The sequence below is a fragment of the Mobula birostris genome, chromosome 2 (genome assembly GCF_030028105.1).
Source record: "Mobula birostris isolate sMobBir1 chromosome 2, sMobBir1.hap1, whole genome shotgun sequence".
Classification (NCBI taxonomy): domain Eukaryota; kingdom Metazoa; phylum Chordata; class Chondrichthyes; order Myliobatiformes; family Myliobatidae; genus Mobula; species Mobula birostris.
This window is the reverse complement of record NC_092371.1, coordinates 168151836-168178842: the sequence shown is the minus strand read 5'-3', so window position 1 is coordinate 168178842 and position 27007 is coordinate 168151836. Positions and strand designations below refer to the sequence as shown.

The window sequence follows — 27007 nt, the reverse complement described above, 5'->3', positions numbered from 1 at the left end:
TATCTTTGAAGCCCATTAGGGTTGAGGTCTGACCATTGCTGCCGAACGTTGCGTGCGAACAAAATCCTGCAAGGCAGAATCCACAAAAAAACCTGCAGGGAAGTTAAAAGAAAGTAGTATTGATTGGATCTGAGTGGTTACGCAATGCATTCTTTTGTAAAGCAACCAGTTATAGTGAAAACGGAACTGTAGCAACACCGTTTGGGTAATGGAACGGGTCTCTTACCCCAAGCCAGCACGCAGCTCAAAACACAGTGGGGGCTGGCGCGACCGCCGAGCCTGATTGACAGGCGCGGGGTCGCGTGCTGGAGGGAGGGCGTGAGGGCGTGCGCGCGCGCGCGTGCGTGATTGCGTCAGGCAGGCGGAACACAGAGAGTCGAGCGGAGACGGGAGCGGGTAACGGGCGGGGGTTGTCCACGCGTCGGCTGACTGACGTGGAGGTGAAGGCGGCGAAGTGACGTTGCCGGCCTACCGGTCTCTGGTTGCTGAGCTACCCCAGCAAAAGTTTGGCAGCGGCGGCAGGGTGGAGGAGCAGCAGCAGCAGTTGGGGTGGGCGGCGCAGCGCGATGCCCAGGACGCCGAGTGACACCCTGAACCATGCGTGGCGGAGCTATCGGGAGTCGGAGTCGCAACAGCGGCAACAGGTGAGCGTCGGGGCGGCCTGGCCTGCCCTGCCCTGCCACCCCTTGTGAGTGCGGATTCCGCAGCGGCGGCGGGAGGCTGTGACATGATGATCTGTTTTGGTGGCAGGGCGGACTGGGGTGTGGCTTGTTTTGGCATGAGTTAGTATGGCGTGCAAGTCTTGGACATACAGGTAGGGTGGGGTGGTTATGAAGAGCTTCTATGTGACAGAGTAAGTTTTGGTGCGGGAGAATGCTGTGCTTTGGCACAAGGGGTGACATATGTGTTGGCACATGGCACATGGGTTTGCCGAATGACTAAGATGCGGACAGGTATAGTTGCCCCTAGTAGAGATTTGGAATGGCAAGGTTGGTGATTATGGAATGGCTTGGAGAGTGCCATACTTTGGCATGGGAAGATGGCACAGTGGCATGCTTTGTGTTTGGCTCAAGGTTGGCACAGGAAGAATGGCATTTGTTGACTATATGCTTTGTGGTAAGCTTTAGATGGATCAAATGGCATAGGAGGGAAAAAGTGGCATGTGATGCTTACAGAGTGTGGTTTGCTTTAGTGCTGTGTGATGGTACCTTTGGCAGTGTGTAGGATGCTGCCATGAGAAGAATGACACAGTTTGGCATAAAAGATGGTGAGAAAGATCTGTTTGAGATGCAGAAATACCTAATCTAGGCTGATAGAATTGAATTAATGAGTGCTGCATTGCCTGGAGGTGTGATCAGTCAGGCTCTGCTTTCTCTCTTGGGCTAGGGTAGATATTATTTTACTATAGAGAAGCAAATGTTTCTTTGTGTATATATTGCTGTACTTTAATGACTTACAAAGATGATATTAACTTTCAGCAGACATAGAACAGTATAGCATGATATAGGCCTTTCAGCCCACGCTGTTATCCTGACCTATATAAGGCGACTCCATGATCAATCTCAAACAATTTGCAGATGCTGGAAATCCAAACAACTCTCACAAGGTGCTGGAGGAACTCAACAGGCCATCCTTTTTTCTCCGGTTCTGATGAAGGGTTTCAGCCCGAAACATCGACTGTTTACTCTTATTCATAGATGCTGCCTGGTGTGCTGAGTTCCTCCAATATTTTGTTTGTGTTCCATGATCAGTCTAACCCTTCCCTCTTACACAACCCATGCCCCTCCATTTTTATCTCATTCATGAGCTATCTAAGAACCTGTTATATGTCACTATTGCAACAACCTCGGCCACCATGCCCAGCTGTTTCTTCCAGGCACCCATGAACCCACCTCTTGATGTCATCCCTAAACTTTCCTCCACTCACCTTAAACAGATGTACTTTGGTATTGGTAATTGCTGACCTGGGAATTTGTTTTGCTTAGAAGGGCCTAAGATTCTTGTCTTGTCTTGTCCATACTGCACCAACCACCACCGCTGGGCTATAAACGTGCAGGAGCAATGTGTGGTTAAGTGCCTTGCTCAAGGACACAACACGCTGCCTCAGCTGAGGCTCGAACTCGCGACCTTCAGATCACTAGTCCAATGCCTTAACCACTTGGCTCTAAGCCTGCCTGTGTTTACATTACAGCTGGGTAACTTCAAGCCAGAAGGTAACTCGCACCTCTTCATTGCACCTGTTTGTTTTTAATATATACTTCCTCATTTCATTTTTCTTCATATTACTTCTGTTCTATTTTTTCACATCTGCCATTTCTTTAGTTATTTTTTGTACATCACACAAAGAGAGGAAGCTCAGTTGTTTTCTCACTTTCCCCAGACATTCTACTTAGTTCCATTGACTGTTTCAGGACTGTTTTGAGTTATTCGTGGGATATTCTCGCACTTTTAAAAAAAAAAAACCCGTCAAACTGCTTTCTGCAGAACGTCAGCTACAATTAGAATCAGGTTTATTATCACTGACCTATGTCAAGGAATTTGCTTTGTGGCAGAAGTATAGTGCAAGACTATAAATTGCTATAAGATAAAATAAAAAAAATAAATACAGTGGATTCTGATTAATTGGGCCATTGATTAATCAGGGCAGTGGCTTATTTGGGCCAACTTTTAAAGAACAAAAATGAATTGAGAAAATAGCTGGGTTTACAGTCACAAGAAACAAGAGACCCCTTTGCAGTTACCTAGTTTTCTGCATTAATTATTAATAAAAATGTAGCCTGATCTTCATCCAAGTCTCAATAATAGACACAAACATCTGCCTAAACTAATAACACACAAACAGTTTGTACTTCTCATTAATACTGAATACACCATTTAAGCAATCACAGTCTGGGTTCAAAGAAGTATGTAAACCTTCTGCATCATCTGTTTGGAGTCAGGTGTTTCAATCAATGAGATGACATTGGAGGTGTAGGTTGTACAAGTGCGCTCCCCTATAAAAACACACATACAAAGTGAGATTACTGACAGAGCTTGCTCTTCTCAAGAAAGATCTGTTTATATGCCCATGCCTCGATCAAAACAACTTTCAGATGACCTTAGAAGGAGAATTGTAGAGATACATGAAGCTGGAAAAGGCTACAAAAACATTTCTAAAGACCTGGGTATTCATCAGTCCACAGTAAAAGAAATTGTCTGCAAATGGAGACAATTCAGTACTGTCACTGCTCTCCCTAGGAGTGGGTGTCCTGCAAAGCTCAGACTAAAAGCACAGCATGCGATGCTGAAGGAGGTGAAAAAGATCGTAAGAGTAATCGCAAAAGACCTGCAGAAATCTCTAGAACTTGCTAAAGTCTTGATTCATGCGTCCACAGTAAGAAAAGCACTGAACAAGAATGGTGTTCATGGAGGGACACCACGGAGGAAACTACTGCTCTTCAAAGTAAAACATTGCTGCACATCTCAAGTTTGTAAGAGACCACCTGGCTGTTCCACAACGCTTCTGGGACAATGTGTGGACAGATGAGACAGAAATTGAACTCTTGGGCAGAAATATACACCGCTATGTTTGGTAGAAAAGGGACACTGCACACAAATACTAAAACCTCAAACATGGTGGAAGGAGCATCATGGTTTGGTGCTGTTTTGCTGTCTCAGGGCCTGGACAGTTCGCAATCATTGAGTGAACATGAATTCAAAATTGTATCAAGACATTTTACAGGAGAATGTCAGGGTAGCTGTCCATCACCTGAAGCGTAATAGAAGTTGGATGATGCAATAGGACAATGATCCAAAACACATGAATAAATCAACAAGAAGAAAATTTGTTTTGTAATGGCCAAGTCAGAGTCCAGACCTTAACCCAATTGAGATAGAACTATAGAACCATAGAAACTACAGCACAGAAACAGGCCTTTTGGCCCTTCTTGGCTGTGCCGAACCCATTTTCTGCCTAGTTCCACTGACCTGCACACGGACCATATCCCTCCATACACCTCCCATCCATGTATCTGTCCAATTTATTCTTAAATGTTAAAAAAGAACCCGCATTTACTACCTCGTCTGGCAGCTCATTCCATACTCCCACCACTCTCTGTGTGAAGAAGCCTCCCCCAATGTTCCCTTTAAACTTTTCCCCCCTCACCCTTAACCCATGTCCTCTGGTTTTTTTTCTCCCCTTGCCTCAGTGGAAAAAGCCTGCTTGCATTCACTCTATCTATACCCATCATAATTTTATATACCTCTATCAAATCTCCCCTCATTCTTCTATGCTCCAAGGAATAAAGTCCTAACCTATTCAACCTTTCTCTGTAACTGAGTTTCTCAAGTCCTGGCAACATCCTTGTAAACCTTCTCTGCACTCTTTCAACCTTATTTATATCCTTCCTGTAATTTGGTGACCAAAACTGAGCACAATACTCCAGATTCGGCCTCACCAATGCCTTATACAACCTCATCATAACATTCCAGCTCTTATACTCAGTACTTCGATTAATAAAGGCCAATGTACCAAAAGCTCTCTTTATGACCCTATCTACCTGTGACGACACTTTTAGGGAATTTTGTATCTGTATTCCCAGATCCCTCTGTTCCACTGCACTCCTCAGTGCCTTACCATTAACCCTGTATGTTCTACGTTGGTTTGTCCTTCCAACGTGCAATACCTCACACTTGTCAGTATTAAACTCCATCTGCCATTTTCCAGCCCATTTTTCCAGCTGGTCCAAGTTCCTCTGCAGGCTCTGAAAACCTTCCTCACTGTCTACTACACCTCCAATCTTTGTATCATCAGCAAACTTGCTGATCCAATTTACCACATTATCATCCAGATCATTGATATAGATGACAAATAACAATGGACCCAGCACTGATCCCTGTGGCACACCACTAGTCACAGGCCTCCACTCAGAGAAGCAATTCTCTACTACCACTGTTTGGTTTCTTCCATTGAGCCAGTGTCTAATCCAATTTACCACCTCTCCATGTATACCTAGCGACTGAATTTTCCTAACTAACCTCCCATGCGGGACCTTATCAAAGGCCTTACTGAAGTCCATGTAGACAAAATCCACTGCCTTCCCTTCATCCACTTTCCTGGTAACCTCCTCGAAAAACTCCAACAGATTGGTCAAACATGACCTACCACGCGCAAAGCCACGTTGACTCTCCCTAATAAGCCCCTGTCTATCCAAATGCTTGTAGATTCTATCTCTTAGTACTCCCTCCAATAACTTACCTACTACTGACGTTAAACTCAGGCATGATCTGAAGAGAGCTGTTCATGCAAGGTATCCTAGAAATATTGAACTGAAACCATTTTATATGGAGGAACGGTTTAAAATTCCTACTCGCTGTTGTGCAAGTCTGATCAGCAGCTACAGGAAGCGTTCGGTGGAGGTTATTGCTGGTTAAGCAACGTGTACAATAAAGACATGATAAGTACAGTTGTTTGTGTGTTATTAGTTTAGGCAGATTATGTTTGTCTAATATTGTGATGAGGATCAGACCATATTTTATGAGTAATTAATGTGGAAAACCAGGTAATTGCAGAGGGATTCACAATTTTTTTTTCTTGCAACTTTATTTGGGACCCTGCCACTTAATTGGGTCAGGAGACTGTTGCCAAACAATTTCTAACTAGAGCCAGTCGAGTGAACTTGTGCGGCCAGTAAATCGTACGCCGTGTTTAGAGCGAACAGTTTAAATAGTCATTTGCGGGTGTTTGTGTTCAAAAACTAATGATTTTTGTCACTGATAATTGGAAAGAATTAAGCACCAAGACAACATAGAATAGTTTTGCTCACTGCAGATTCAAGCATTCAGGCATGGAGACCAGAAATGGCCAGGAGTGAAACGATTTCAACTACTTCAGCAAGTTAAGAACTACAGTGAATTTGAATTCATCGTCAACCATCTTGAATATTACAATGAAAATGAAGATTTGAAGGATGTAATTGGCAAAGGCACTGTATAAAGGCAGTATGTCACTGGTACTAGGGGTCTGCACTAATTTTGTTCATTTAAAGTCAATAAAAAGAACATGACAACATATGTTTGTTGTATTTAACAATGACTGTGAAACCTGTGAGAGAGCTTTTAAAGTGGAAAAACCATTGCACTGGGACGGTACTATTTTATCAACCTTGGAAGTCCTGGTCCAGTGATAAGAGTAGTCGTCGCAAACTGGGGTCTTCCTTGTTTGCAGAGGATAACCATGACTTCTGTGCTTTATCATGCCCTTTGTTCTGCATGAAGAACTGCAGAACTGCCTTCTTGACTGTTGGATTTCACGGTTGGTCTCCTCTGCCCAGTCTGCTAGAGCTGTTTTCACATGCTGGGATAAGCATGTCTCTGTTTCACCATGGTATAAAGCCTACTGGCTACTCTCACCTAGTTCAGCCCACTTGTCGAAGCGGTGTACTTGGGTGTATGTCAAACAGCTACTTGGAGCCACAGGTGAGAGCTGAGTGTTTGGTCAGGACCCATGGTGTGTGAGCTGCCCCAGAATGGACATGCCAAGCCCCTTTCCTGGAGGTGCTATCCTTCCCTGGACACCCCCATACTTGGCAACGTACACCGGATGAATTCCTGTATCGATAACTATCAGGAACTAATACAGTTTTTCAGTACTGAAATAGCATTGGCAGTGTTTTAATTTGTTCTGTATTTCATTTAAATATATCATTTGTTACTTAGTTAAATGGTAGTTTGTCTTTTTTATACGTTTTTTAAAAACTATTTCCATGAAACTTTGGTTAATTGGATCAGATGCTTAATTGCTCCAAAATGTACTAGGCTCAATGAATCCCAATTAACTGGAATCCACTGTCGACCAAAAGAGGAATAGTAATATGGACCATTCAGAAATCAGATGGTTCAGGGAAAGAAGCTGTTTGCACAGTCTCGAAAGGGTTGTGACTCTTGCCATCATAGGTGCAAGCCTATCCACCATTGAGGACATCTTGAAAGGTGTGTGTCTTCAGGTTCCTGTACCTCCTCCCTGATGGTCATAATCAGAAGAGGGCATGCTCTGCATGGTGAGGGTCCTTAATGATGCATGCCATGTTCCTGAGGTACTGTCTTTTGAAGATGTCCTTGATGGTGGACAGGCTGAGTCCACACCCCTCTCCAATGCACAGGATCGAGAGTCTGGAGCAGTGATGTAACCAGTTAAAATGCTGTCAAGGTAGAAAAAGAAAATTTCAAAACAAAAACAAGATACTGTGGGTATTTGAAATCTGAAGTTAGGTAGGAAGATGCTTAAAATCAACCACTGTACAAAGTAGCATTCACAGCAAGAGAGAAGTCAAACCTCAACTTGGAGCAGGGAGAGAAGTTGGAGCAGATAAAATTTGTGGTCAAAATAAAGGTCAGAAAATTTATTTCAAGACCAGGAAAAGATTAAGAACAAAACAGGTGCTCAGCAAGATTAAATGTGTCACTGCACCAGGAGTGAAGTATAAACTTAGCAAGGATAAGTTCCTCCAGCATTTTGTGTGTCTTGCAAGGATAAATCAATCCTTTTGATGGATCCAATTGTTACCTCTGCTTTATAATACATTTTTATGATTTTATTATCAAACATAATGGGCTGTTGGCCCTTGTACATTCATTCTTTTGTCTTAATTTAGATTTTCAATGGAATATTTTAAAGGTGAAAGTGTTATTGTGAAATCCACAATATTTAATAGAAGGTAATTATAATTAGGTTTTTGTTCACGGGTAGATTTTCTTGTGGTATATGCTTTTTTTGAAAATATTTTCAAAATAGTTGTGGTCAAAGGGGATTCCTTGTGTTTCCACAGTCTATCAGCATGATGTGTACATTTTATCTGTGTTTCAACTTTTCACATTCCCAGAGGAAATACAACTCAAAGGAAAGGCAGTTCTATTAAAATATAGCAATGGGAAGTTTTTATCAAAAATCCCATTGGCTGATAATTTTCTAGTAGTTTTAGTTCATTTGTGAAGTTCAGGGTAAGTTTATCAAAGTGCATACAGTATATGTCACCCTATACTACCTTGAGATTCATTTTCTTGTAGGCATTTACAGTAAATACAAAGAAGCACCATAGAATCAATGAGAAACTGCACACAACAAAGAAAATGTGCAAAAGACAATAAACTGTGTAAATACAAAAATATTTTAAAAAACAACTAAATAATAATAATACATAAATAATCAATACATATTGAGAATACGTGTTGTAGAGTCCTTGAAAGTACGTCCATAGGTTGTGGAATTCAGTCAGTGATGGTGTGAGTGGAACTATTCCCTCTGGTTCAAGAGCCTAGTGGTTGAGGGGAAATAACTGTTCCTGAACCTGGTGGTGTAGGACCTGTACCTCCTTCCTGATGGCAACAGCGAGAAGAAAGCATGGCCTGGGGTCCTTGACAGATGCTGCGTTCCTGCAACAGCATTCCCTGTTGTTGTGCTCAGTGGTGGGGAGGACTTCACCAGTGATAGACTGGGTTGTATCCACTACTTTTTGTAGGCTTTTCTGTCCAATGGCATTAGTGTTCACAAAGAAATGCGATTAGAAGAATTTGTTAATCTATATTTTTGGAAGCTATTTACCCAGTATTTATTAGTGGGCCAGAACTATAGAGGGGAATAGAGAGGAGAAGGTTATACCAATTGATGTGAAACTCCTATTCATTAAAACAGATTTTCCTTGATATAGTATTCTTGGGGGAAGGCATCACTTCTTTAACGTGAACTGTCTTTAAAAAATAGTTAGTTTTAATGAATTCATCAGCAAATCCATAATTTATTATCTGTCTTTAAATGCATTTGAGCAAATGGCAGTTAGCTGCCACCTTGAAACTCTGCAGTCCTTTTAGTAGAGATAGTACTCCCACAGTGCTTTCAGGAAGGGACATGTGGGAGCTTAATCTGAATTGAAAAAGTTAGAAAGAGTGCACTGAGAGAATGATTAATTCCTCTCTGTCTTCTGATTTTAAAAACTTTCACATAAGCTAGTGGAAAATAAAACAATGTTTTATGGAGGATATTTATAGAATCAGCATTGAATATTTTGCAAACCACTGCTCATTGTTATATTTCAAATTTGCATTGAAAATTTAATTTCAAACTGTACAATTATACAAATTATCCTGGGCTTTGAATCCATCTCAAAGGAACCTTTTCCAGTCTTATAGGTGATTTAAAAAAATTATCTGTAGCGTTTCATTACAAGGAGGAAATGGATTTAATTTAAGCAACACACATCAAAGTTGCTGGTGAACGCAGCAGGCCAGGCAGCATCTCTAGGAAGAGGTACAGTCGACGTTTCAGGCCGAGACCCTTCGTCAGGACTAACTGAAGGAAGAGTGAGTAAGAGATTTGAAAGTTGCAGGGGGAGGGGGAGATCCAAAATGATAGGAGAAGACAGGAGGGGGAGGGATGAAGCCAAGAGCTGGACAGGTGATTGGCAAAAGGGATACAAGAGGATCATGGGACTGGAGGTCTAGGAAGAAAGACGAGGGTGGGGGGAAACCCAGAGGATGGGCAAGGGGTATATTCAGAGGGACAGAGGGAGAAAAAGAGGAGTGAGAGAAAGAATGTGTGTATAAAAATAAGTAACAGATGGGGTACGAGGCGGAGGTGGGGCATTAGCGGAAGTTAGAGAAGTCGATGTTCATGCCATCAGGTTGGAGGCTACCCAGACAGAATATAAGGTGTTGTTCCTCCAACCTGAGTGTGGCTTCATCTTTACAGTAGAGGAGGCCGTGGATAGACATGTCAGAATGGGAATGGGATGTGGAATTAAAATGTGTGGCCACTGGGAGATCCTGCTTTCTCTGGCGGACAGAGCGTAGGTGTTCAGCAAAGCGGTCTCCCAGTCTGCGTCGGGTCTCGCCAATATATAAAAGGCCACATCGGGAGCACCAGATGCAGTATATCACCCCAGCTGTCTCACAGGTGAAGTGTCGTCTCACCTGGAAGGACTGTTTAGGGCCCTGAATGGTGGTAAGGGAAGAAGTGTAAGGGCATGTGTAGCACTTGTTCCGCTTACACGGATAAGTGCCAGGAGGGAGATCAGTGGGGAGGGATGGGGGGGACGAATGGACAAGGGAGTCGCGTATGGAGCGATCCCTGCAGAAAGCAGAGGGGGGGGGAGGGAAAGATGTGCTTAGTGGTGTGATCCCGTTGGAGGTGGCGGAAGTTACGGAGAATAATATGTTGGACCCGGAGGCTGGTGGGGTGGTAGGTGAGGACCAGGGGAACCCTATTCCTAGTGGGGTGGTGGGAGGATGGAGTGAGAGCAGATGTACGTGAAATGGGGGAGATGCGTTTAAGAGCAGCGTTGATAGTGGAGGAAGGGAAGCGCCTTTCTTTAAAAAAGGAGGACATCTCCCTCATCCTAGAATGAAAAGCCTCATCCTGAGAGCAGATGCGGCAGAGACGGAGGAATTGTGAGAAGGGGATGGCGTTTTTGCAAGAGACAGGGTGAGAAGAGGAATAGTCCAGATAGCTGTGAGAGTCAGTAGGCTTATAATAGACATCAGTGGATAAGCTGTCTCCAGAGACAGAGACAGAAAGATCTAGAAAGGGGAGGGAAGTGTCGGCAATGGACCAGGTAAACTTGAGGGCAGGGTGAAAGTTGGAGGCAAAGTTAATAAAGTCAATGAGCTCTGCATGTGTGCAGGAAGCAGTGCCAATGCAGTTGTCGATGTAGCGAAGGAAAAGTGGGGGACAGATACCAGAATAGGCACGGAATATAGATTGTTCCACAAAGCCAACAAAAAGGCAGGCATAGCTAGGACCCATATGGGTGCCCATAGCTACACCTTTAGTTTGGAGGAAGTGGGAGGAGCCAAAGGAGAAATTATTAAGAGTAAGGACTAATTCCGCTGGACGGAGCAGAGTGGTGGTAGAGGGGAACTGATTAGGTCTGGAATCCAAAAAGAAGCGTAGAGCTTTGAGACCTTCCTGATGGGGGATGGAAGTATATAGGGACTGGACATCCATGGTGAAAATAAAGCGGTGGGGGCCAGGGAACTTAAAGTCATCGAAAAGTTTAAGAGCGTGAGAAGTGTCACAAACATAGGTAGGAACGGATTGAACAAGGGGGTTAAAACCGTGTCGAGGTATGCAGAAACGAGTTCGGTGGGGCAGGAGCAAGCTGAGACAATAGGTCAGCCAGAACAGGCAGGTTTGTGGATCTTGGGTAGGAGGTAGAAACGGGAAGTGCGAGGTGTGGGAACTATAAGATTGGTAGCAGTGGATGGGAGATCCCCTGAGCGGATAAAGTCGGTGATGGTGTGGGAGACAATGGCCTGGTGCTCTTTAGTGGGGTCACGATCGAGGGGTAAATAATGGATTTAATTTAGTGGCTTTCTTTGGGAAAAAAAAAATCATATTTCTGAGTAATAGGTTTCCCTGGTAGCTTTACATAGAATTGATGGCACATCTCCAACCCCATGCAGGCAAATTCGAGAAGTGGCTTCTCATGAAGGTAAAATTTAGTTTAGTCAATAAAGTGTCTGTGGAGTGTTGGAGCGTGCGTATATTGAAAGAGGAATGAGAAGTGTCTGTGTCTTTTAGAGGAAACAGGTAGTTGAGTAGACTAGGGTGATAGCTGAGGGTTAGAATTTAGTAATGGGGCAGAGCATGATGAGGTCGGTGAAGTCTTGGGTAAGGTATTTGGAACTAGGTTTGTTGAAAATGCCTGTAAACACACTGCAGATCTTCCACGATTCAGGGAGTGCTGTATAGGCAAGAGAATATAGAAGTTGGTATCAGAAAGGTCTGAGACGCTATAAGGTGTGGTTTGATTGCCAGTGTCAGGGAATTATCAGTTGACCTGACGAGAAGTTGAAGTTTGGGAACTCTACAGGATGATGGAGTAGGAATGATGTACAGAAGCAGCTAAATTGGATTTGGAGTATTTTGAAATTTGTTCGTAAAGATGCTGTAGAAAGTTCTTTTGCACATTAGAACTTACTGACCTGTCTATACCAGTGTGTCCTGGTTGTCATTTTATCTTGGTTCCTATAAAACACTGAAATATAGGACATGTGCATTGATAATGAGGTAGCAGAATCGTAGAAATCAGTCTATCATTACAGTATAGGAAGCATCCATTATCCACTCCAACATCCTATGGATATCTCAACTCGGTGTCAGCAAGACTAAGGAGCTGATTATTGACTTGAGGAGCAAACCAGAGTCCTTGTCTGAGGATCAGAAGTGGAGTTGGTCAGTAACTTTCATTGGTGTTATCATTTCAGAGGATCTGTCCAGCACGCAGCATATAAGTGCAATTACAAAGAAAACTCAGCAGCTCCTCTCCTTAGGAGCTTGCAAAGACTCACATGACATCTAAAACTTTGACAAACTCCTGTAGATGTGCAGTGGAGGGTATATTGATTCGCTGCATCACAGCCTGGTATGGAAGCACCAATACCCTTCAATGGAAAAGTAGTAGATACAGTCCAGTCCATCACGGGTGAAGCCCTCTCCCCCCCCCCCCACCTGAGCACATCTACACAGAATGTTGTCTCAGAAAAACAGTACCAGCATCAAGCAGCCCCCACCACCCAGGACATGCTCCCTTCTTGCTGCTGCCATCAGGAAGAAAGTAAAGGAGCCTCAAGGCTTGCATCGCAAACAAGAGAAAATCTGCAGATGCTGGAAATCCAAACAACACACACAAAATGCTGGAGGAACTCAGCAGACCAGGCAGCATCTATGGAAAAAAGGGTCTCGGCCCAAAATGTTGACTATACTTTTTTCCATAGACGCTACCTGGCCTGCTGAGTTCCACCAGCATTTTGTGTGTGTTGTCAGGACTCGTATCACCAGGTTCAGGAACTGTTATTACCCCTTTGCCGTCAGGTTTTTGAACCAAAGGGGATAACTTCACTCAACTGCACTTTCCCCATCACTGAAAGGTTCCCATAACCTGTAGACTCACTTTCAAGAACTCTTCATCTCATTTTCTTGACATGTTGTTTGTTAATTTATCATTACTGTTTCTTTTTTGTATTTGCATAGTTGTCTTCTGTACATTGATTGTCCGGTTGAAGTGATCTTTCATTGATTCTATTATGGTTATTATTCTAATATGGATTTATTGAGTTCGTATGCTAGAAAATGAATCTCAGGTTTGTACTTTGATAAATTTACTTCGGACTTTGAACAAATGTTTTGCCCAGTCTTACTTTCGTCATGACTTATGTCTTTGTCCTCTACTGTCCTGACAAACAGTACCTGATTTTCTGTCTAGGCATGTTACAGCTTTCAGGATTTGATACTTCAGTTTGAAATGTTTTGACAAATTCTTCTTTCCTCGCAAAGATGGTGGTATCCTTCTGTATCAGTTTGGTTTTTTAATCTAATTGTCTCTTATTTTTTTCAGTGTAATTGTTACCTTCACAACTTTTGTCCCTGCACCCATCACAGAAATTGACTCTGTTCTCTTCCTGTCTTTGTCTCTTTGAGGCTTAACTCTTTTCACTTTTTTGTTTGTGATGGAGGGCATTGATCTGAAATGTCAACAGTTTCTCTCTTCACTGGTCCTTGATTATTGTAGTTTCTGTTTTGGATTACAACCAGAACCCTCTGATCCTGTGCAACTTTCAGAAATGTCATTTTTCCCATGTCTCTCCTCGGTCTTTCTGTCAAAATGCACTACTTTATTATTATTGTCTGAATTGTGTCATGCGATTCTTGTCTAGCCCTACATAAAGACTCTCAGTAGTATTATCTGACTGTTTACTACACTTCCAGAGATGGTATCAAATGTTCAAAGGTACATTTAGTGTCAGAGAAATGTATACAATATACATCCTGAAATGCTTTTTCTTTGCAACCATCTATGAAAACAGAGTGCCCCAAAGAATGAATGACAGTTAAATCTTAGAACCCCAGAGTCCTCCCCCAACTCCCCTCCCTCCCGCGTGTAAGCGGCAGCGAGCAACAATCATGTGCAATTCTTAATGTTTACACCACACACCCTTAAACATCAGCACTAATTGTGGGAAATCCAACACCCTGCCATTCTCAGTCTGAATAACCATTCACCGAGAGAGACTCTTTGTTTTCTATCATTGAACCAGCTTTTTCAAACCCATGCAAGCAATAATTTTTTACTTAAACATGATTTACCTTTAATTGATCCTTGCTTGTTCCATTTATTTTTCCAGTGCCTTTTAAACAAACTTCACCGTCATTGTTGTTAAACTGTGGGGCTGTAATTGTATGTTTTTGCATTCTATAGAGAACTAGTGGATTGTATTTTTCTTTCTCTAGTCCTCAAGTTTCTCCTGTTTATCTAGGGAATATTGGAAGATTGTGGTAGCCCTTCTGCAGTCAGCCGCTCTACTATTTCCATTGACTTAGCATAGAAACTATCCAGATAGTGATTTGTTTATTTTAACAAAAGCTAGCTTTTTAAGTAATTCCTTCACCCAATCAAATTTCTGCACATTCCTACCTCCACTAACTCTTCTACTAATATTGGCTCCATTCTTTTGTTTAAAACTTGGTACCATGTACTTTAAGTATTCTAGTCTTGACTTCTGGCACCTGAGCTGCTTCCTGCTCCTAATATCCTCCTTCTATTTGCATGCGTATAGAAGGTTTTCAGTTCCTTTTATTATTAGCTGTTGTTCTATTCTCATATTTTCTTTTTGCTTGCCTTATTTTCCTATCAAACACCTATCCTTGCTACTTTAGGCTTGATTCTTACCTGATGCAGGTAAGGTAAATAATTCAGGTATTTTTTATTTCATCACATTTTATTTTCCTTCATCAATGAGACAGCTCTAACTTTGACACCCTCATTATTTCCCCCTTAAGGGGAATGTAGCTCTCTACTTAAGTCATTTGCTCTTAAAAGTATTTCATGTTTTAAAATACCAGTTGATGGCTTATCTTTGTACGCTGATAAGTTTTCTCTCATCCCATCGAAGTTAGACCTCTTCCATTTAATAAATTGTTTTAAGTTGCTGCTTTCTTTTCTCCAATCTTAATCTATTGATATAATTATCATTTCTCATCAGCTTTGCTTACATGATACTTGGTTCACTTGGCAAAAATAAAATGCTTAATGATAGGAAAGAGATAAATTACAGAACAAAGAAAATGGAGAGTTTAAGATCTGGAAAGCATGACCTAAGATGAAGGTGCAACAAGAATCAGCCTTAACTTTCAGAAGACTTTTATATATACAGTATTCATGAAAGATCAGAACACAATTTTTTAAGCTATGTGCCTTCAATCATTAAATATGAACTTATTTAAATATAATTGGATTTGCTGCTGCATTTAGGATTTCTTCAAGCTCTTCACATATAATTGAAGTACTTAAATGACTATTTCTATAAAGGAATATTTTTTTCTTTTCCTCAATGTGTCAGTCAGTCAGTGGGTGCCGTCCTGAATCCCGGGTTGGCGGCTATGCACCTCCATCATCTTTGATCTTGTGCTCTTTTTCTGGCCTCAGCATAACTCAACCCAGTCCATTGCCTCACATTATTGTACCAAGTGGTTCACTGCCTTCCTCTTTCCCTCTATCATCCCTTCCAATAACAATTTCTGCAGTCCACCATCTCTTAACAAGTGCCCGGCATATTCCAGCTTCCTTTTCTGCACATTCTTCAGCAACTCCTTTTCTCTCCTCGCTCTCTGCAACACTTCCATATTACTGACCTTCATCACCCATCTAATATTCTGCATTCTCCGTAAACACCACATTTCAAATGCCTCCAGTTGTTGTTGTGCTTCCTTGCATAAGGTCCACGATTCGACTCCATACAACAGACTGCTCCGGATGTAGCATTTCCAAATTCTACAACGCAGCCCAAAGTCCAACCTCTTGCCACATAGCACATCACTCAGGCTCCAGAACTTTGATCTTGCAATCTCAATTCTTCGCCTAATTTCTGTATCACATTTCCCATCCTCTGTGACCATCTGTCCCAAGTACATAAACCTCTTGACTTGCTCTATGCCTACACCGTTAATTTTGATACTGATTTTGGGGACTTCTTTCTTCCGTGATACTACCATCATCTTCGTCTTTGCAGCATTTATTTTCATTCCAAGTTGTTCTCCTTCAGCATTTATCTTATCTACTATTCTGAGTAACTCATCCTCAGTCTCGGCTAACAACACTGAATCATCTGCATACCTCAAGTTGTTCACCGTCACTCCATCAATTTGGACACCAGCTTCATCGTTCAACACCCTGAAGATTACCTCGGAGTAAATGTTAAATAATAAAGGGGAGATCATGCAGCTCTGGCGAATCCCTTTTTGGATTTCAACTTCTGGTGAATTCCCGCCACTAGTTCTTATTACTGCCTTCTGATGCCAGTAGAGATTCGCAATCAGTCGAGCATCTTTCCCATCTAACCCCAATGAGTTCAGGCAATTGAACAGCTGTTCATGATTGACTCGGTCAAAAGCTTTTTCATAATCCAGGAAGCAAATGTAAATGTCTTTTTTTTCCTAGGCTTCGTTCCACAATCATTCGCAAATTGAAAATCCCTTCATGGTACCCTTACCCAGTATAAATCCGCTGTGGCACTCATTAATTTCATTAAGAACTGTCCTTTTTTATTCTGCTTAGAAGTATTAATAACAAGATCTTGGAGGCATGACTTATAAGACTTATAGTTCTAAAGTCTGAGCATTTCACGCTGTTACTTTCCTTTGGGATCATGGCAAACTCTGACACCACAAAATCTGTTGGCCATTTTCCTGTTGAGTAGATTGTATTTCAAAGCCTTATGACCTCCTCAACCTCCAAGTCGCCAAGGCATTTCAACATTTCGGCAGTAAAGCACCTACACCACAAGTTTTACCTCAATGTGCACCAGTGGTTTTAATGGGAAATGTGAACTGGGATCTAAGTATGTTGGTTCCTGATTGGCTTGGTGAATGTAATGTTTGGTTTTAGCTTAGAAAAATGTGGGAGCAGTCAGTGGTGAGCAGTGGCAGGATGCTGTTTGCATTGTTTTTAGAAATAACATAGACATTAAAAATTAATAGTCAATATGTGAAAATATTGTACTGAAAGGGATATTTAGTCTCTTGCTCTGAAAAAGAAAAAAATAGTAGCACAGTTACTCATGGCTTAAATTGCTGATTTGAAATGTTTGTTTCCTGTCTTTATTTATTCATTTACGGGATGTGGACGTCACCAGCCAAGCCAGCATTTATTGCCCATCCGTTGTCCTTGAGAAGGTGATGAGCTGCTGCCTTGAACCGCTGCAGTCCCTGGGGTGTAGGTATACACACAGTGCTGTTAGGGAGGGAATTCCATGATTCTGACCCAGCGACAATGAAGGAACAGCAATATGTTTCCAAGTCAGGATGGTGAGTGACTTGGAGGGGGATTTGCAAGTGGTGGTGTTCCCAGGTATCTGCTGTTCTTGTTCTTTAGATGATAGTGGTCTTGGGTCTGCCTTAGTAATATGGAACAACACTTCTTTGGTGTGTTGTTGCAGAGCATCTTGTAGATAGTACCCACTGCTGCAACTGTTTGTCGATGGTGGAGGGATTGGATGCTTGTGGAAGGGGTATCGATCAAGTGGGCTTTCTTGTACTGGATGGTGTCAAGCTTCTTGAGTGTTGATGGAGCTGCACTCATCCAGATGAGTGGTGAGTATTCCACTACACCTTCTGACCTGAGCCTAGTAGATGAGCCTTTGGAGAGCCAGGAGGTAAGTTACATGCTGCAGGATTCCTAATGTTTGACCTGCTTTGGTAGCCACAGTGTTTATATTGCTAGACCAGTTCAGTTTCCTGTCAATGGGAACCCTCAGGATATTTATTGTAGGGGGTTCAGTGATGGTGATGCCACTGAATGTCAAGGGACGATGGTTAGAGCCTCTCTTGTTGGAGATGGTCATTGCCTTGCACTTGCGTGGCTCAAGTATTTCTTGCCACTTGTCAGCCCAAGCCTGGATATTGTCCAGGTCCTGCTGCATTTGGCTATGAGTTGCTTCACTGTCTGAGGAGTCACAAATGGTGCAGAACATTGTGCAGTCATGTGCAAACATCCCCACTTCTGACCTTACAATAGGAGGAAGGTCATTGATGAAGCAGCTGAAAATGGATAGTTCCTAGGACACTTCCCGGAGGAGCTCCTGAAGTGATGTTCTGAGGATGAGATGATTGACCTCCAGCCACCACAACCATCTTCCTTTGTGTCAGGTATGATTCTAACCAGCGGAAGGTTTTCCTCCTAATTCCCATTGACTCTATTTTAGCTAGGGCATCTTGATGCCATACTTGGTCAAATACTGCCTTGATATCAAGGGCTCTCTCACCTCACCTCTGGTATTTAGCTCCTTGTCCATGTTTGAACCAAGGGGGTGATGAAGTGAGGAGCTGAGTGGCTTTGACGGAACCCAAGTTGGCCATCTGTAAGCAGGTTATTGTGGACTAGCTGCTGCACGATAGCACTGTTGATAACCCTTTCCATTACTTTGCTGATGATTGAGATTAGGCTGATAGGGCGGTAATTGGGGTTGGACTTGTCCTGTTTCATGTCTATAGGACATACCTGGGCAATTTTCCACATTGTCGGGTAGATCCCAGCGTAGAAGCTGTACTGGAACAGCTTGGCTAGTGACACGGCAAGTTCTGGAGCACAAGTCTCCAGCACTATTGGTGGGATTTGGTCTGGGCCCATAGCCTTAGCAGTATCCAGTGCTTTTAGCCATTTCTTTATCACATGGAGTGAATCGGATTGGCTGTATACTGACACCTGGGATGCTGGCGACTTCTGGAGGAGGCGGAGTTGGATCATCTTCTTGGCACTTCTGACTGAAGCTTGTTGCAAATACCTCAGCCTTATCTTTTGGACAGGTGTACTGGGCTCCCCTGTGACTGAGGATGAAGATATTTGTGGAGCCACCTCCAGTTGTTTGATTGTCCATCACCGTTCACAGCTGGATGTGGCAGGCCTTCTGAGCTTAGATCTGATTGTTTGGTTGTGGAACCACTTAGCTCTGTCTGTTACTTGCTGCTTATAGTGTTTGGCATGCAAGTAGTCCTGTATTGTGGCTTCATCATATTGAGGTATGCCTAGTTATTCTTGGCATGCCATCCTGCACTCTTCATTGAACTAGGCTTGATCCTCTGGCCTGGTATAACGCTAGAGTGGGGATATGCCGGGCCATGAGGTTTCAGATTGTAGTTGAGTACAATTCTGCTGTTGCTGATTGCCCACTGCACCTCATAGATGTTCAGTCTTGGGATGCTAGATCTGTTCCAAGTCAATAGGTTTCAGTAGGTGCATTTAATGTCAGAGAAATGTATGCAATATACATCCCGAAATTCTTTTTCTTTGCAGACATTCATGAAAACAGAGGAGTGCCCCAAAGAATGAATGACGGTTAAAACATTAGAACCTCAAAGCCACCCCTTCCCACAATGACCCATTTAGCACAGTGGTAGTGCCATACAACACGTTGGAGTGTTTCTTCAGTGTGGAGATGGGAATTAGTCTCTACAAATACTGTGGAGGACTTTGTAGGGTCTACAGAGTGATAATGACATTTATTGTTTCCTAACTATAGTATTCCAATTTGTTTATTAGTTTGTTGTGGAGTAGAGGAGAGACGAGACAGATTGCTGTAAATTAACACGGTAACCAGCAATAAAATTGAGTTTAAAAATCACTGTGACCACTGTGTCACACTTTCCTCTGTCAGATGGAACAGGTCCTCACTCTCAATAATTTCTTCTTTGGTTGCTTCCACTTCCTTCAAACAAAATGTCTAGACACGGACACTCACATGGGTCCCAGCTATGCCTGCTTTTTTATCGGCTGCATGTACATGGAACAGTCTATGTTTCAAGCCTACAATAGTATCACTCCCCAACTTTTCTTATGCTACATCGATGACTGCATTAGTGCTGCTTCCTGCACCCATGCTGTGCTTGTTGACTTCATCATCTTTGCCTCCAAATTCCACCCTGTCCTGAAATTTGCATGGTCCATTTCTGACATATTCCTCCATTTTCTCGATCTCTGTCTGTCTCTATCACTGGAGACAGCTTATCTACTGACATCTTTTATAAGCTCACCAATTCTCACAGCTACCTGGATTATACCTCTTCCTACCCTGTTACTTGTTTTAAAAAAATGCTGTCCCCTTCTCCCAATTTCTCTGTCTCCACCACACCTTCTCTCAGGAGGCTTTTCATTCCAGAATTAAGGAGATGTGGTCCTCTTCCAAAGAAAGGGGCTTCTCTTCCTCCATCATCAACCCTGTCCTTACCTGTACCTCTTCCATTTCATGCATGTCTGCCCTCACCCCATCCTTCCGCTGCCCTACCATGGATAGAGTTCCTCTTGTCTTCATCTACCACCCTACCAACCTCTGTTTCCAGCACATAACCATAACTTCTGCCATCTCCAATGGAATCCCACCACCAAGCACATCTTTCCCTTACCCCCACTATCTGCCTTCCACAGGGATTGCTCCCTACGAGACTCCCTTGTCCATTCGTCCCTCCCCACTGATCTCCTTCTGGGCACTTATCCTTCAAAGTGGATCAAGTGCTACACCTGCCCCTACATCTCCTCCCTCACTACCATTCAGGGCCCCAGGTGAGGTGCCACTTCACCTGTGAATCTGTTGGGGTCATCTATTGTATCTGGTGCTCCCGGTGTTGCTTCCTGTATATCGGTGAGACCAGTTGTAGATTGAGAGACCACTTTGCTAAGCACCGAGCACCAGGAAAAAATGGGATCTCCTAGTGCCCATCCATTTTAATTCTATTTCCCATTCCCATTTGACATGTCAGTCCATGGCTGCCTCTATTGCTGCGATGAGGCCACACTCAGGTTGGAGGAACAACAGTTTGTATTCCGTTTGGCTAGCATCCAACCGGATGGCATGAACATCGATTTCTCGAACTTCTGGTAATGCCCCCCACCCCCCCCCCCTTCCACTATTCCTCATTCCCATTTGCCTCTCTCACCTTATCTCCTTACCTGTCCATCAACTACCCCTGGTGCTGCTCCTCCTTCCCTTTCTTTCATAGCCTTCTGTCCTTTCGTATCTGATTCCCCCTTCAGCCTTTTATCTCTTTCACCAATTGACTTCCCAACTCCTCTTCACCCCTCCCCTCTCCTGGTTTCACCTATCACCTATCTTGTATTTCTTCAGCTCCCCCCCCCCCACCCCATCCCTCTTACTCTGACTGCTCACCTTTTATTCTCTAGTCCTGTTGAAGGGTCTTGGCTCAAAACCTCGACTGTTTACTCTTTTCCATAGATGCTGCCTGGCCTGCTGAGTTCCTCTAGCATTTTGTGTATGTTGCTAGGATTTCCAGCATCTGCAGATTTTCTTGTTTGTGGTCATTTGGGTTATGCATATTTGTTCTTACAGAATTCACAATCCACTCCCCAGAATTCTGAGAATCTGAGAAATAATTGGCTATTAATAAATCCACTCTCAATGAAACCTTTTACAGTATTGATGATTTAAGAAAATGTAAATAAATACAACTTTTTTGAATTTACCTATCTTGACACACACACACACACAATGGCATCACTTTATGAAAAGCAGCGATACAGACTATTTTCTCGGAATGCAATCCGCTCTCCCATGCTGGTGTATCCTGTACTATATATCATTATTATATAGGAGTGTTAGATGTCAAAGCCAGCAACATGCATGTATAGCCATAATTATGAAAATATCCATTGGATAGCTTGACCCAATTTTTGTTTTTCATTGGTGATCCCTCCTTCTAGCAGTCTACAAAAGAATATTTGATGAGGACCAAATGAGACTTTGGGTATCTCTGTACTTTATAACACAGATTTTGAAAGAATAATGTTTCCATTCTATTCCTTAAACAAGAATTTTGCCTTTCATATATGAAGTAGAGGTGCCATATTCCCGTGATGCTGCAGATTTTGATCAGTGTGCAAATGGAATAAGACATGTTTCCTTTTGTTTTTGAACTGGCAGTATGTTATTAAGCCTCAATTGTACATTGTATTTTATGTACCCAAGTATTATAGCATCCTCACTTGCTTTCCTTAAATTAGATTTTTCCATTAATACTGTTATTTTGTTGCATGTAATTTTACTTGTCTATCTTTTGATTTTTAAAATAGTATTTTTTCAACCTGGATAGCATTTTCTTTTGCAGTTGCAATGAAATGTATGTTGCTTCCTTATGGTTTCTGGTTGTTGTATGTGAGCAATGCGACAACCAGAAACCATTTTTATTCATGATTCATCTGATCTTTATGCATGAGCAAAAACATTTGATACTTTTATGTTGATGTAAATTTCACTTATGAAAGATATAATTAAAAAGAGTTGTGGAAAAGGTTTGAGATTTTTGTAGGGACTAGTGGTAATATAAATACTTCAAAATTAATATATAATCAACCACAATGTAAGGGCTATCTTAGTACTTTGTGTAAAATTAAAGACATTTACAGTACAGATGGAAGCCATTAGGGTTATCAAGTCTGTGTCAGGAAAAATAAGCTGGACTTTGGATTGATTTAACTTCCCACTTCTCGGTCCATAAACTTGGAGATTCTTAAATGTAGTGAAGGTTTCTACTTCCAAAAAAAATCTGTTCTTCTGGGCAACAACCTTATATCTTATCTGTGCACTGCATAGTGTTCTTTATTTGTTACTGTCCAGTAATGACCAGAACAAGAATTTTGCATTTCAAGATCCCTCTGTTCCTCTAATTCTTTAGTAAGCTGCCATATGCTATATAGTCTCTAGCCTTACTTTCTGCAAGTGCCTTTTCTCACAGTTTTATGAAATGAATTTCATTTGCCACTTCTGTGCTTTCTTCCTCAGAATCAACCTCATTGCTATTTTTGGAATTATGAGCAAATGTCTTAACCATGCACCACCCTACATTAAGTCCCATTTATTTATTAGCACAGACAGTCCCCGTGTTATACAAGGGTTCTGTTTCCGAGCAGTGTTCGTAAGCACTGACTTGTGAAGAAATCTGTATTGCACTATATCCACTTCTCACAACTTCATTGAATATTCACCCTAACATTACCCATAGTGGAATATTCACTGTATTCAATCATTAATAAGTACCACAAACACTAAATGCTCCAAATATGTATGGGAGTATTTATGCAGCTGGAATTCTACAAGTCAGGTTTTTCTTAGCCCAAAGTGCACCCTATACTGAGCCTGCAGAACCCTTCTGTGTACTTCACTCGAATCACTAAATTTCCCATTGATCCTTTGGTTTCTACAGTTGAGACAAATATTGATCCTTCTTGCCATCTCCCCTTGAAATATCATGGGCTTTCACTTTCTTTATCCATCTCTACTATGTCAAATACTCAAACATCATTCCTTTTCACTGCTCAGTTAATCAGACACAGCCGTCCTCTAAATCCACGTTGACTGGTCTTAATTAACTTCTGCTTCTCAATGCTGATATATGCTTCTCAGAATTGTTTTCCATTAATTTGATCACTGCTGATGTCAGACTAATTAGTCAACAGTTACATGATCTAAACTGTTTTTTTTTTAAACCAATGATGCCAAATCTATATTCTTCCAATTCAAGCCTGTTACCAAAGAGAGCTGAATTATCTTAGAGCCTGTGCTCTGATAGAGGGAAATAGGGAAATTGTTTGAAGGAGAGACTCTGCTGAGTTTATTTATTTTCTGTGGAATAAAGGACTCTGGTAGATTTATTTGAGTTCTATAACATTAAGGGACCTGTGGATGGTGAACAGTAAGGGTCTATTTCCCTTTAATTATAGAGCCTATGGCCTTTTTCCTTTTGAGGACCTGGGGTACATTTTACAACTTGGAGAAGAACAATAGAGAGATGGTTTGCAATCACAGGGGGACCTGAAATGCCTTAATATGTTCATGCCCTTGAGTTCTCACATGGTCTCTCTCTTTCTTCCAAATATCATTGCCTCTGTAAGTGTCATTTCTCTTTGGTGTGATTGAAACCTGTACTGAGCACTAGTGAGGTATTTTTGATGAAAAAGGCTTTTTGATACCAGTGTTGATGTTGTTATTGTAACAACTTTGGAAGTGTTGTTCACATAATAATAAAGTATTATGTAAAACTGTTTAATTAAATGCTGGAACTACTTCCAGAGTGCAAATCTTCAGTAGTGCAGATGAGATGTCATCTGTTGTCTAGATTTTGCTGTGTTTCTTGTTCTCAACCTTTCCTTAATATCTCTTGGAGTGAATTAAATTGTCTGAAAACCTAGTGTCTATGATAATGAGACTCTCAACACAAAGCCACTGCATTTTTCACTGAAAATGGTGCAAATGTTTCAGCCTTGTCCTTGGCATTTGTATTGGGATGTTTTTGCCGCCTTCACTTGCTAGTCGTTATTTAATTTCCAATTATTTAACTCGGCAGTGCAGGTGTTCCCCGCTTTTCGAACGTTCGCTTTACGAAACCTCACTGTTACAAAAGACCTACATTAGTTCCCTGTTTTTGCTAACAGAAGGTGTTTTCACTGTTACGAAAAAGACAGTGTGCGGAAAAAACAGCACGCGATAAAAGGCAGTGCGTGAAAAAAAATCAGTGTGTGCCCGGAGCAGCCGCTCTCCCCGGGAATGGCATTCTCGCCAGCATTGCTTAAACACGTGCCTGTGAGCAGCCGTTAACAAGATGAGTTTTAAGGTGTCGGAAAAGCCTAAGAGAGCTCGTAAGGGTTTTTCACTTAGCGTAAAACTAGACATAATTAAGCATTTTGATTGTGGTGAACGAAGTAAGGACAAAGTGAGTTTGGCTTGTGGAAGTTGACGAAGATGACGTTGAAGAGGTCTTGGCATCCCATGACCAAGAACTGACATGAAGAGCTGATGCAATTGGAAGGGGAAAGGATAACAATCGAAACTGAATGAGTACGACTTTGATTTTGAAAGGGTACGTTGGTTTAGGGCATATTTGCAAGACGGTTTGAGTCCTTACAAAGAACTGTATGATAGAAAAATGCGCGATGCTCAACAGTCAAGCATACTGTTTTTCAAGACTTCCACATCAGCCACAGCAGACGACGAACCTCGACCTTCGACATCAAGGCAGGCAGACATAGAAGAAGATGACCTGCTTGCCCTGATGGAAACAGACGACACCCCAGTGTCCCACCATCCCAACCCCCAGGCCGCAGACAGATACTGATTCGCAGAGAATGCAGCGGTAGACGGGAGGCACACAGCACATCTTTAAGAAAAAAGCCGAAATAAACAGGGGCTAATTAATTACGTGCCGGGTGGCACCTAATTAATTAGCCTGTTATTTCAGATTTTTTCTTAAAGATATGCTGTGTGCCTCCTGGTTACTGCTGTACCCCTGCATGCTTCGCGGATTGGTATCGGTTCACTGCCCAGAGGGTCGGGGCCACTGCACCACGCCAACCTGCGACGACTCAGCCTAACGCACCATCATCAGTGTGCTTGGCGCTGTCTTCCCGATTCCCGTAAGTGATACTACACTGTACATAGATTATTTCTACTTTATATAGGCTGTGTATTTTTACGCGTTATTTGGTATGATTTGGCAGCTTTGTAGCTTAAAGGTTACTGGAGAGCGCTTGTGCCGTGTTTCTGCCGATGGCGCTTGCGTGAGATTTTCGCTACGGACAACAGTTCAGGCGATGATTGTGGAAAAGTATTTCTACTTTATGTAGGCTGTGTATTTATCATATCATTCCTGCTTTTTCTATATGTTACTGTTATTTTAGGTTTTATGTGTTATTTGGCATGATTTTGTAGGTTATTTTTTGGGTCTGCGAACGGTCACAAAATTTTCCCATATAAATAAATGGTAATTGCTTCTTCGCTTTACGACATTCCGGTTTACGAACCGTTTCATAGGAACGCTCTACCTTCGGATGGTGGGGGCAACCTGTATTTAAGGCTGAACTGTAGAGCTTTGATTTGGGGATTTTGCTTTATATCTCTGATTTGATTTGGGTAATAGAGACTTTCTTTCAAATGTTTTGTCCTACACTGTGATGCAGTCAACATGTACAGTGAAACTTTTTTTTGGTTTGGAGATGGCCTTACCTTTGTGTGTTGCTCACAAGTTTTAAAATGCAGTTTTCAGTATGGTGAAACCAAATACATTTATTCTAAATGCTACTACTCTATATTGTTAAGTTTGAACATTGATTATTATCACTTGGATAATTGCCTTTATGTGTACTGAACTGAATAGATCACCCTTATTGCATTCATTTGACAAAATCTGCAGTCATTTAATAGATAATTCACTGGCAGTGTCAAAACTGATAATTCCCTTGCACAAACATTTCTGTGAGTCTGAAAAATTAAACGCATCGACGTCTGTTTGAGGCAAGAACTCTGGCCCAGTTTAATAAAACCTTTACTACATTGAATTGTGTGTGTGTATACATTATAGATAGATTTTCCTAGGCTGTAATTCTAACTGCATGATTTGGTTACTGATCCCGTATTGTTTTTGTTTTGATACCTTCATAAAACTAAAATAAATGCATCTTAATCTAATACTATATTTCAGAATACTTTGGCACACATCCTTTTGTGGTTAAAAATATTAAATTTCTCAAATGAATATTCTGTTTGCAGTATGATCAACCTGTGTATTCCACTGATAGTTCACTTTGAAAGATTACTGTGTATTCTGTCTGTACTGTGTAAGAAACTTTCTTTAAGTTCTATAAATACAGCTGATAAAACATCCTTGCTCATTAGAAGTGGGTACTAGCCTACAAAGTGCCCAGGACATCTTCAGGGAGCGGTGGCTTTGAAAGGCAGCGTCCATTATTAAGGACATTCAGCACCCAGGGCATGTCCTTTTCTCACTATTACCATCAGGTAGAAGGTACAGAGGCCTGAAGGCACACACTTGGTGATTTAGGAACAGCTTCTTTCCCTCTGCCATCTGATTCCTAAAGAACATTGAACCCTTGGACACTACCTCACTTTTTAAAATATACAGTATTTCTGTTCTTCAGTCTATTCAATATATGTATACTGTAATTGATTTACATTTTTTAATTTT

The 27007-nt window shown here is 41.9% G+C and overlaps 1 protein-coding gene across 4 annotated transcripts in view; it reads left to right on the top strand.

Moving 5' to 3' along the window:
• Positions 1–299: 299 nt before the first annotated feature.
• lyst (lysosomal trafficking regulator) overlaps positions 300–27007 on the top strand; it is a 291632-nt gene continuing 264924 nt past the window's right edge. The window contains exon 1 of one of the 4 annotated variants that reach the window (XM_072251045.1): positions 300–644. In XM_072251045.1, the coding sequence (XP_072107146.1) occupies positions 567–644 (78 nt within the window). In that variant the 5' untranslated portion in view covers positions 300–566. Of the gene's footprint in view, positions 645–17571; positions 17618–27007 lie in introns of those variants that run through there. The other 3 variants (XM_072251047.1, XM_072251049.1, XM_072251048.1) reach the window with 3 other exon arrangements.